The following is a 12,590-nucleotide window of genomic DNA, read 5'->3' as shown; positions in this document are numbered from 1 at the left end:
GCGGCTTCCCACGGTGGACCCCGAACCCCGGGCGCGGTCCGCGTAGACCCCGCGCCTGCGCACCGCGGCCGCCGGGGGGCGCTCGGGTCGCGCCAAGGGGCAGCGCGGGCAGCCAGCGCCGGGTCTCCGCCGACCCGCAGAGTCCTTCGCGCCCTCGGAGGAAACAAAGTGCATCTTTGTTCGCGGCCCGGGGCGCCGCGTGGGAGACACTGGGCAGGGGCGAGGGCGGGCCGGCCGCCGCAGCGCGCGGGGACCCTGGGCGCGAGTCACTGACCCGGGACTCAGCCCCTCGCGGGCCTGGTGTGGACCGGAGGAAGCGGGCTGTGGCGCGCGGCCGAGCTGGCGGCCCTCCCACTCCAAGCACGGCTCGGGACCCGCACTGGCTCATGCGGAGCCGCGGCGCTTCGCGCGCTACCACCGGGGCCTGAGCACTTCGCTTTACGGGCTGGCGGCGGGGCGGGAAGGGGGCAAGCGGGAGCCTGCGGGGGTTGGTGGGGACTTCGGCTCGGCTGGGCCGCCTTTGAGTCGCCAGTCGGCCGGGCGGTGCCCGCCTTCGCTTTCGGTGCCGTCCCGGGGCGGGTCCCCGCTCCGGCAGCCGCGCGCCAGCCCAGCTCAGTCCCGGCGCCGCGCGGCCGGGAGGACTCCAGCTCCCAGCAGGCCCTGCGCCGCGAACGCCGAGGCAGGAGGCGCGCCTGGGCCGGCGCTTGCGCAGTGCGGCCGCCCGAGCCTGCTAGTACCACACCCCCGGGAGGGACGGAGGGGAGGCCGAAGCATCCGAGGCATTAAAGCATCCGAGGGAGCCGGAGGGGAGGAGAATGGAGTGACAGAGACACGCGGAGGGTGGGGGGTGGGGGGGAGCGTGTTGAGGGAGGGGGGGAGGGGGGACACAGAGGGAGGAAGAAGCGGCGGCGGCGGCTGCTCCTCTTTGCAGAGGGGGAAACTCTTGGGCTGAGAGCAGGAATAATGCGGTAGGCAAGGCGGGCTGCTGGCTCCCCCGGCTCCGGCAGCAGCGGCGGCAGCCCGAGCAGCGGCAGCAGCAGCGGCAGCACCCCAGGCGCTGACAGCCCCGCCGGCCGGCTCCCTTGCTGTCCGCCGACTGTCAATGGAGCTGGAAAACATCGTGGCCAACACGGTCTTGCTGAAAGCCAGGGAAGGTAAGAGGCAGGGCCGGTACGTGCGGGTGTCGGGCGGCGTGCGGGCTGGGGCTGCGCCCGTGCAGGATGCCCGCTGCCGGCGAGTGGGTCGCGAGCAGGACACTTCGGAGAGCGGCTCTGCAGACCCTTCAGGGTTCTTGCCTTGGGGCTCAGAGAATCTGGACTTGGGCTGAGAAGGTTGCAGGGATTTGGATGCTAACATATCTCCTAGTTTCCAGCGCTCGCCCTGCAGAGCGTGCCATCTCGGCAGCTGTTGAAAGGTCAGTTGGAAAAGCATTCATTCGGGGAGCGACGAGCAAACATGCACATAAAATAGCGTTTCAAGTCGGCCCGGGATGGTTCTGTGTGAACTGGTGTGTGTGTTCGGGGGGGCGGGGGTGGAATGAGCAGAAGCCAAGTCTTTGCCTGCGCAGGCTGAGTTGATATAGACTATTGCTGGAAACCATCCGCTGGGATGTTTCTTAGGGAAATCCCGTCGTGTGGAAGGAAGCCTTTTAAAGGCAAAGTCAGATGTTGAGGAATTAGCCTTTTCATTGAATAATCAAAGGATGGCTATACAGATCACCTAGAAAATAATTCAGTATTTCGGGTTTCTCTTTTCTGGGAGTGTGATAACTGAAATTGTTAGATTTTGGCTCAGTTAAGAAAAGAAAGGTAAGTGTGCTGGTCCTTTAGATTTGTTTTCTATGCAAATCATTAGATTTCCTGCATTTAGCTGGCAGGAAATATTGTCTAAATGGAGTGTGTAAGATCCTGAGTCAAACCCTGAGAACACATATTTTGACTCTGCCTTGAGATGAAAAACAGAAAAAAGGCGGGGGGTGGAGGGGAGGCCGAAACTTAGATACTTCCTAAAATGATTGTGTTGTGTACATGTAAACAGATATATTTAGGAATACCTGGAATTTATGTAACATCTTCTTCTTTTTTCTGGTCAAGATTTGAGCTCTAGTGTGCGACCTTTTTCATAAAAGGGGAAGAGGTTTTTGACTTTCACGGGAGAAGGCTTTATTTGATACTAAAGGTAGGAAGCAGACTGAGGAAGGGCTTGACTTTAGAAGGATACTTGGTGAGCAGTCCATGAAAATGTTTTACCTACTTAATATTTTCATTCACCCGCTTTGATGAATGAAGGGAAGACTTTCTGGCCAGCAATAAAACGATTCGTGTTTATTCAGCCGGTTCCATCACCTTGTGGCTCCCTACACACTGTGGGGGTAGGTGATACATAGCCTTCCGTGGGCAGCGTTTCAGCAACTCAGCCCAGCATTCGTGTCTTGTGTCTTACTTTCGTCGTCACTTGTCACTCAAAAGCAGCCAGTGGGCAAGAAGGTTTATTTCAGAAGCCCGGAAGGGAGGCAGTGCTTTGAAAACCCCAGCAGAGTTTAAAATATACAGGTTAATCTCTCTCCCATTGCTTAGCTTTGGTGGGAATAAATTTTTAGCAGAGGCTTGTTACTTGGTGACTTCAGGTCTAAGGCCTGAGCTCTGTGTGTGTGTGTGTGTGTGTGTGTGGTTTTTTGTTTTTTTTTCTTTTTTCCTAACCTGACATTTTTAGTGGACACGATCAAGGTGAGTGCTGGTAGGCTCTTCCCTGGGTTGGGGAATGGTCCTGAAAGGGAGGAAGCAGAGAAAACAACCCTCCACCTCCCCCGCCCCTCTTGCAGCCTTTGCAGCTGGCCACCTAGTGGTGGGACACGGTTGTATATCTCAGGATTCGGGGGCTGGGAAAGTTTTCACTCTCCCTCCATTCTGAAATTATTTCTTGGGAAATCCCTGGGTCTGATGGTACTGGAGCCTTGCAAGTTTTGCTGGTTCCTCCTGTTGTCCAGGGAATCTGCCCCCTACGTTTGCTGCTGTAGGTATTTGTTTGCCTGAGAAATACTTTTTTTTCTTCCCTGAACATTTGGTTGCTTAAGTTTTATAATGCTTTGCTTAGAGTGGGCAAAGTGATATCAATTCCACCCTCCCCCTCCAAATTGTTCTCCCCAGTATTTTTTCACCAACGTGAATTTACTGTCTGATATTGTTCGTTAGGCCAACAAATTGGTTTTTTTTTTTTTTTCCCAGAGCCCTGGGGAAGAGAGCTGCAGGCTGGAAGCTTGTGTGGAGTGACCGGCTCCCATTGGGGCAGAATTACAGTGATTGAAAGTGCTCAAGAATGTGCCTTTCACTTTTTTTTTTTCCTTTTAAAGGCTTTTTCAATTTTGCTGAGAGAGTTTGGTCGTCATCTCATGGTGAGAAAATAGCTCTTGATGATGCCTTGGAAATGGAGAGGGCCTGCGGAAGCTGGGAGAGACAGACATGTGAACAAGAAAAATTAATCATTTAATGGAAACCTCATTTAAAATGTGCATCTCTTCCCCTCTTTCTCTCTTATGCCTAGAGGAAAGCCATGATTTTAAGTGCTTCCAGTTTCTTTTGGCTGGGCCTTTATTAGAGACTTGAGCCCATATATCCTAATTAGTGTGGACACTTTTAGAAATTAAAGCAGTTTATTTTTCTCTTCTCAGTTCTCATATATTTGAATTTATTTTACTAAACTTAGTAATTCTCCAAATAACCATATTATCTAAATATTCGGGAATGACAGTTTCAGTCAGTTTAGTGAAATATCTAATATAAAACAGTACATTAAAAAAATCTGAGTTGTTTAAAAGGTTTAAAAACACTTCTTAAAGTTTCTTGTCAGTGGTTACAGAGGAGAAATATAATTGACAAATGTGAAATTTAATTTAGTTCACTTAACAAAATACACCATAAACAATTTAAAATTTGACTTTCAAGTAGAAGTCACATTTGTCCCAAACAATGGAGAAACAGACCTTGAAGAAAGACAGGCACACTTTGCAAATGCTGTAAAATTATTTGTAGTTGTCCATGGTGGTGGGCAACACTGGGGCCTATCTTTTCTTATTATGGTGCATTCTTAAAGACAGATGGCTCCTAAATTCACTGTATCTTCAAAGTCTTACCATAATAAGACATAATATAAAGTGGAAAGCATTAATGTAGCAATAAAATAGAAAGCCTGTAAGTGGATTAGAGTCAAATGATGGATTTTTAGTATTAGAAAATATAGCAAGCAAGCTCTATCCTTGTGACAATTATTTTAAAATAAGAAAAGGTAGAGGTATGGGTTCCAGATTTTAAACCACGGAAATGTATTTTGGGGCCTGTTTATTTGTCCTGGGTCTCATGAGAAAACATCAAGTCGATCACTTTTAGGAACTTTAGATTGCTCTCCTAAAAAGTGGTTAAGGAAAAAAAGAAAGAAGTTGAGACTGAATTCATGGCAATTTATGGAAATGAGCTAAGTGATTAAGCATTTCATGAAAAAGAGGCCCAGACTAACTCTATCTATCTATTTATTTACATTTCAGAATCTCAGGAAATTGGCAGGCAGCTAATGTTGAAATAACAGTGAGAAGGAGAGTTTGCTGAGTGCCTTTTGTGTGTTTCTTTTTGGTTTTATTGTTGCAGTAAAGGTTTTTGTGTTTTTCTCATCTTCTAGATCTGTTGCCTTTCTTCTGAGTGAACAGTGGTGAGAAAAAATTTTGCAAGGCCCTGCTTTTCCTTTCTTCACAGGCCAGCAGTAGCCATATCTGATCAATAAAAGTATCTGAATGAATATTGATCACATTTGCCTGAGGCACTAGCAAGCACAGGAATTGAGAAGTTAGGACTGTAACAACTTTGCCATTTGTCACAATTGCCAAAAATTAGAATACACAGGAACCGTTTTCTCAGGTAACTCTGTGACTTGGCTGGATCTTCCTGATGATCAAGATTAGCACCCCAGGGGCCTGGGAGAGATTAGGGAAGACAGGAGGAAGGAGTGAGCCAGCATCCAGCCCTGGTGGGGCAAGCTAGCCGTGGACAGACTTAGCATTCCACAGTACGGCTGAAAGCCCTGGACCTCTTTCCTTTGCACCCTTAATTCATGTGATAAAACCGAAACACGGTGAATTAGGTTATTAGAACATTGGAAGCCCAAAGCCATCTTATTTAGATTGCTATGTGAAGGCATACGTGGAGGCATACGTACTCCACCCTGAAGCTTCTCCTTCAGTTTTAATGTTAATCTTAGTAAGAGACAGCTTTCATCCTGGTGAAGGCAGCTCGCTGTGTGTAAAAGCAGCCTGGCCTGTTAAACACAATGCCGTTAAATGAAACTGCCTTTCATTTTTTTTTGAAGTTTCCTTTTCAGTACTGACAACTTGGAGGTAGAGAAACCAAAAGCAATGTTTTCAGAAGGCCTTGCTTTCTTAAAGATTTCAAATGATGATGGTAGTTAATCGGGCTGCCTGTTTTAAAAACCATCAGATAAATGCCCACAAGGCTCTCATCTTTCAGTAGCTTAGCTGCTGCTTGTCAGATTCGAAACTCCAAAGCGCTTGACTCTTCCAGTGCCCAAACTAATCCTTGTTTAAATTATGTCTTCAGAAGCTATAACTCTTGTAGTGGCTTGCTAAATGATAGCCTTTGGATCTGGGTTGAAGACTTCCAGAATGCCCAAGTGAATTTCAGGAGCAGGCTCAATGTTTAACCAAATTCACCTTTACCAAGGGCTATTCAATCCATATCTGGGATGCTTTAAATAAAACTATCCAGGACTGTGGGCAATACTTAAAGTTAATATTTGTTGCCAGTATGTTTGGAGTGCAAAATAAAGCATTATAATGTCTAGACATTTTTGAAATAAAAAAGTCTTCTGGTTACCAAAAGGCATTATTGCCATAGGTATTGCAACTCAGAGGTGAAACTTGAGAAAACAGAAAGTGACTACCAACAGGTGACACATTGAGAAGATAATTAGGAATTTCCTTGATCATACAATTTCTCAGCACCCATTTCTCACATGGAAATAGAATAGTGGAGCTGAGTGTGGTGGCACAGCCTGTGGTCCCAGCTACTCTGGAGGCGGAGGAAGATCATTTGAGCCCAGGAGTACTGGTCTGGAGTGAGCTTATGCCTGTTGGGTATCTGCAGTCAGCTCGGCATCAATATGGTGACCTTTCGGGAGTGGGGACCACCAAGTTGCCTAAGGAGGGGTGAACTGGCTTGGTAGGAGACAGAACAGGTAAAAACTCCCGTGCTGATGAGCCGTGGGATTGCATCTGTGCATAGCCACTGCCCTCCAGCTTGGGCAACAAGAGACAAGACCCTGTCTCCAAAAATAAATAAATAAACAAATGGGATAGAAGAGAATATTGAAGACAAAGGGATGAAGGCTTGATTTTAAATGATTAAAATGGGCCGGGCATGGTGGCTCATGCCTGTAATCCCAGCACTTTGGAAGGCCGAGGCAGGCGGATCACCTGAGGTCAGGAGTTTGAGGTCAGCCTGGCCAACATGGTGAAATCCTGACTCTACTAAAAATATAAAAATTAGCTGGGTGTGGTGGTGCCCGCATGTAATCCCAGCTACTTGGAAAGCTGAGGCAGGAGAATCACTTGAACCCAGGAGGCAGAGATTGCAGTGAGCCAAGATTGCACCACTGTACTCCAGACTAGGTGACAGAGTAAGACTCTCTCAAAAAATAAAAATAAAAAATTAGAATGTATGGTGGCCTTAAATAATAGGGTTGATTTCTACTTTAAAACATATCCTGTTATATTTCAGTGGAAATTTTTATTTAAAAATATTCAAAATATTGAAAAGATGTATTTTTTGGGGGCAGAGATAATGTCATTCCTTTTATTACCATCCAAAAACTGGAGGAAGCATTTCATTTTGTGTAAACCATGCTACTTTTAAAAGAGAAAGTCCTTGCTTCCTGACTGGACCCTTCTCCTACCCCATTTCTCATTTTGAGGAAACCATTCTTGAATAGACTTCTGAAAGTCTTACGAGGATAAAATTTATTTATTCAGCATTTGGTTGTTGAAGGACCGAGTGCAGAGGTGACATTTGGGTGTCAGCCTTAGATAAATACAGCGTGAAATGAGTGAAAAGATGCAACTGGGCACTGCCATTCTCTTTTTACATGTTTTTTTGTTTGTTTTTTGTTTTGTTTTGAGACAGAGTCTGCTCTGTCGCCCAGGCTGGAGTGCAGTGGCTCAGTCTGGGCTCACTGCACCCTCTGCATCCCGGGTTCGAGTGATTCTCCTGCCTCAGCCTCCTGAGTAGCTGGGATTACAGGTACCCACCATCAAGCCTGGCTAATTTTTGTATTTTTAGTAGAGGTGGGGTTTCACCATGTTGGCCAGGCTGGTCTCAAACTCCTGGCCTCAGGTGATCTGCCGGCCTTGGCCTCCCAAAGTGCTGGGATTACAGGTGTGAGCCACTGCACTCGGTCTCTTTTGACATTTTTTAACTGGTCAACTAGGTGTGAACAGAACTGGATTTTTTCCCCACGAATTGCTGAGGCTTACTGGGGTGTGACCTACTCACCTGTGTAGACTGTGTTGACTCTGCTGTGCCTAGAATTTGTACAATGGCCTGAGGGACCAGTATGTGATTTAAGCATAATTTAAAGGTTATACTTGAAGAATACACCTGAATCTGGAAGACAACTGCTAATTTTTTGGGGCACTGTGGGGTTTTTTGTTTTGTTTTGTTCTTTGAGACACGGTCTTGCTGTCACCCAGGCTGGAGTGCAGTGGTGCGATCTCAGCTCACTGCAACCTCGACCTCCTGGGCTCAAGTGATCCTCCCGCCTCAGCCTCCTGAGTAGCTGGGACTACAGGCTGGTGCCACTATCCCTGGCTAATTTTTGCATTTTTTGTAGTGATGGGGTTTTGCCACATCGTCCAGGCTGGTCTCTAACGCCTGGGCTCAAGCAGTCCATCCACCTTGGCCTCCCAGAATGTTGGGACTACAGGTGTGAGCCACCATACCTGGCCAACACTGTGTTTTTATGAAGGTCTGTTCCTAGAAATGGAAACATTAAAAACAATGGAAAAAGACCCTTTGGTTGAGGAATGACAACATCCAAGAGGAAAACTGGTGTGCCGTGGCACTTTCCAGGCAGAGCAGTTGTTCAGGGCAGAGGCCTGGGCAGTGGAGGGGCTGCAGTTCTGGAGTGAAGATGGTGGAGGCTGCATTCCTTTCTGGCTTTCTGTTGGCATTGGCCTGGGTATGTCCTTTGACATAAGCCTGTCACAGGGAATGACCGAAAAGATGAAAGGCACCTGTTCCTCTTCAGGAGCTCTGTTCAATGTGGCAGCCACTAGCTGTATGTTGTTATTTATACTTAAATTAATTAAAGTTAGGAATTATGTTCCTGGAGCATGCAAACCACATTTCTAGTGCTCAGTAGCCACGTGTGGCTAGTGGCCACTGTATTGGACCATGCATGTAGAACATTCCCATCATTGCAGAAAGCTCATTGGGACAGAGCTTCTCTAGAGGGTTCTGTGCATTTAGTGAGTATGATAACCCCATGACTTCTGACATGAAAAATTAGGGAAAATTAAAAGAAGCAGAGGGAGGCAGGGAGTTGGGGAGAGAGGCAGTGTGGAGGAGAGGGAAAAAGAGAGATGAGAGGGGGAAATGGGTAGGAGAAGGAGAAAACAGAGGAGGGTTTACAGAGAGTGAGGAAGAGACTGAGGAAGGGGAGGGGGCTGCACCATGGAGGAGGGGTGAAGGCAGGGGTTGGAAGTTGGGACTGACTCACCTAAGAGGAAATTCAGGTCAGGGACAATCATGGATGGTGGCGGGGGTGGGGGGGCTTTAAGCTACCATATCCTCCCCCACCCCCTTTTTCCGTATCTTGTTGGGAAATTTGCCTAAATTGAACAACTGACTTTCCTGATTCAAATTAAGTGCATGATATAGACACATACAGAGCCCCATGTTCCTTCTTGAAATTCCTAATGTGGGGATATTTTAAAGCAGTCATTTTATTTAAAAAAAAAAAAAACAAAACAATTAAGTTGCGTAAGTGCGGCAGATCTACAGCAAGACTAGAAAGAACCTCCACAGGCAGGTGATCTAAAATGGGGGTGAAGACAGGCAAAACCATTTTAAGGGTTTTCATTTTTTCTGAACTGGGGAGATATCAGGAGGAAGGTATATTTAGAGATGCCAAAGAAACTCATTGTTCTTGTATCCACTTGAAAATGGTTTCTCCTTAAAAACTGTTTCTTGTGAGATTTGAAACATTTTAACAATAACTCAGAGCACACTTAGAAAGAAGGTAAGTATTTGAAACAATAAAGCAGTTCGTTGCTTGTTCCCTGCTGTCCGAAGCAAGCGAGTCTATCTGAGTCAACTGGTGACATCCTCCTAAACTAGGCCAATTTTGATAGGGCCTACGGTGTTTCTAAGAACTTGTAATCTGTGGAATATCAAGAATTTTTTTAAAAAGGTAATGATGAAATGAACCTCAAGGACAACTTCTGGGGCCTGTGAAGAAAGCAAGGATAAACAGATAAGCTGAGAAAAACAGATAAGAACATTCCTCTGTCCTGAAGTGGCAGAGGCTACAGAACTGCTGGTGCCTCGACTTCCCTGAGCCTTCTCAGCTGATCTACTGCCCTGTCCTCTGTTTCCTGCATAGAGGTTACCCTTGGTTTAACAGATGGGGAAGCTGAGATGAAAGAAAGGAAGTCAGGGCCGGGTGCCGTGGCTCATGCCTGTAATCCCAGCACTTTGAGAGGCTGAGGCAGGAGGATTGCTTGAGGCCAGGAGTTCAAGACCAGCGTGGGGAACATAGCAAGACCCCTATCTCTACAAAAATTAGAAAAATAAAAATGGCCAGGCGTAGCGGCTCACGCCTGTAATCCCAGCACTTTGGGAGGCTGAGGCAGGAGGATTGCTTGAGGCCAGGAGTTCAAGACCAGTGTGGGCAACATAGCAAGACCCCTATCTCTACAAAAAATAAAAAAATAAAAATGGCCAGGCATGGTGGCTCATGCCTGTAATCCCAGCACATTGGGAGGCCAAGGGGGGGTGGATCACTTGCGGTCAGGAGTTCAAGATCAGCCTGACCAACATGGTGAAACTCCATCTCTACTAAAAATACAAAATTACCTGGGTGGTGTTGGGCACCTATAATCCCAGCTACTTGGGAGGCTGAGGCAGGAGAATCACTTGAACCTGGGAGGCTGAGGTTGCAGTGAGCCGAGATCGTGCCACTGCACTCCAGCCTGGGTAACAGTGAAACTCCGTCTAAAAGATAAAATAATAATTTTAAAAAACACATAAAAATAAAGAAAGGGAGTCACCTGTTCAAGGTCACTTGAACTGTGGACTTTTGGGGAGCAATTGCAAGTGGATCTCCCCTACCCTCCAAAGTGCTTTTATGTTCCAAAATAAATCTTTCTTCCTTCCTTTCGTAATATATGTCCAAACAACAAACTCTTCTCAAGGTGGTAGGGTTTTTAAGTGTAAATACCCATGAGGTTGTAATTGTGGAGGAGAAAGAGTGTCTTTGTCAGATTCCCTGGGAAAAGGGGCAAATTGGGAATATAATTTCCCTCTCAGACCGTGATTTCAGCTACAGCCAGTTTGAGAGCAACTGGGTAAAGTAATTCCTACTAGGTTGTAAATGACTGATGGGTGAATCCTCAAAGTAGATGTTTCCATTTTGAAAGTCGAACTGTGTATCAATACAACTGAATCTGTGTTTGAGGACAGGTCAGGATGCATACATGCCGTATATAAGTGCCTGTACATACATATGTACCTATGTGGTATGATTGCCATTACCTGTACTCGCTCGCCGCCTGGGGCCCTCCTACCAACACATGGGACAAGCAAGGCCAGCCTCTTGCATTCTTTTTCCCCTCAGCAGGGCTAGTGGCCAACGAATTGCCCCCAAGGGACAGGATGTGAAGCCCCATGGGTGGTGGTGGTGGGGACAGTCGTGGGAGTTTAGGTGTGGGCCACATCATTGGTAGCAGCACCACCTCCTTTCCTTGGCAGAGGCAAGAGGTGGGCAGTGGGCACGCTAGTTCCTGCTGGCTCGCCACGCACAGCTCCCATCTGCCCTGCACCCTGCTTCCCTGGCCGCTTACTGCCCCTCAGGAGGTTCTTGCCCTCAGTTGCCTCTGCATGACAGTGGCACCTTATGTGTGGGCTCAGGTCTCTGCAGCCCTCTTTACTTACTACCCAAGTAGGGGGTTAGAGAGGGGGAGGGTTTTTCTTGCAGATTGCAGGGCATCCCCATCTCCTCCTCAAAGAGAGGGTATGAAGTGGCCTTTTCCCCCAGAAAAGCTGTCTCTGGATGAACCCCTTACCATTTTTCAGTGGTAACCTTGAGTGTTTGCATTTTGGAACCACGTCAGCTCCTTTGTGTGTGTGTGTTGCGTTAATGTTGCAACTCTGCTTTTCAGGGGGCTTTGTGAGGAAAGCGAGTGTGTAAGAGCCGTGTAAAATTCCTTGGGGGTCCACGGTCAGACTTGAGATCCTGGTGGGAAGGCAGCCTGGTGTCAGTCCCTGATGATGAGGGCACAGGAAGCCATGCCTTTGATCTGCTCCTGCAGAGAAGGTGTAGCTCTGAACTTACCCACTCCGGGAAGGGAAGGGGTGGGGGTAGGAGATAGAATTACCCAACTGCTGGATGGAGAGAACCCAGCCAGTGTAATTGCTCTGCATGTCTGATAAAAAGTCTTGTGAAACCTCATTTGAAAATGGAATTCCATCCTGGCATGGGTCTTAGCACTGCTGCTGAAATGGAAACAAGCTGGAGAAGGTCAACAAATGGCCCAGGAAGAACAGCTTTAAGTGGCTGATGCAGAAATGGGTCCTGCTTGGTCTTAATGTTTTCTGTTAATGCTCTCAGGAGGAGCTTGTTGGGATATGTAGATAACATCCCAGGAGAAGGAACTCCTAGCTCTAGGAAGAATAGAGGTGGAGTGAGGACAAAGGATTGGGCCATCGACTTGAATAGCAAAGGATATCTGAGCATCCAACTTTTCTCAAGCCAAATGCTGTCGTGGATTGATGCCACGAAGTCTGCTGTCACAGATTAGGGAGGGTGTGTGTCCAATGAATATGTTCCTGGAACATAGTAGGTGTTCAAAAATATTTCCAGAATGAATGACTGATGCTACACAGCTTGAGTATCCCTAATCCAAGAATCTGAAATCCAAAATCTGAAACTTTTTTTTGAAACAGAGTCTTGCTCTGTCACCAGGCCAGAGTGCAATGGTGTGATCTCAGTTTACTGCAACCTCCGTCTCCCAGGTTCAAGTGATTCCCCTGCCTCAGCCTCCCAAGTAGCTGGGACTATAGGCATGTGCCGGGCGTTTTTTGTATTTTTAGTAGAGAGGGGGTTTCACTGTGTTAGCCGGGATGGTCTCGATCTCCTGACCCCGTGATCCACCCGCCTCGGTCTCTCAAAGTGCTGGGATTACAGGCGTGAGCCACCGCGCCCGGCCCAATATCTGAAACTTTTTGAAAGCCAACATGATGCATACAAAATGATCATTGGAGCCTGCCTGCCTGCCTGCCTGCCTGCCTGCCTGCCTGCCTTCCTTCCTTCCT

At 47.4% G+C, this 12,590-nt stretch overlaps 1 protein-coding gene across 5 annotated transcripts in view; it reads left to right on the top strand.

Moving 5' to 3' along the window:
- Positions 1-885: 885 nt before the first annotated feature.
- LOC105467774 (G protein-coupled receptor kinase 5) overlaps positions 886-12,590 on the top strand; it is a 252,054-nt gene continuing 240,349 nt past the window's right edge. For 4 of the 5 annotated variants that reach the window (XM_011717505.2, XM_011717500.3, XM_071069044.1 and 1 more), the window contains exon 1: positions 886-1,154. In XM_011717505.2, coding sequence (XP_011715807.2) covers positions 1,103-1,154 — 52 coding nt within the window. In that variant the 5' untranslated portion in view covers positions 886-1,102. The remainder of the gene's footprint in view (positions 1,155-12,590) is intronic. The other variant, XM_011717483.2, reaches the window with a different exon arrangement.

Source organism: Macaca nemestrina, chromosome 9 (genome assembly GCF_043159975.1).
Source record: "Macaca nemestrina isolate mMacNem1 chromosome 9, mMacNem.hap1, whole genome shotgun sequence".
Lineage (NCBI taxonomy): Eukaryota > Metazoa > Chordata > Mammalia > Primates > Cercopithecidae > Macaca > Macaca nemestrina.
The sequence above is the reverse complement of the archived record's forward strand: the minus strand, read 5'-3'. Positions and strand labels throughout refer to the sequence as shown.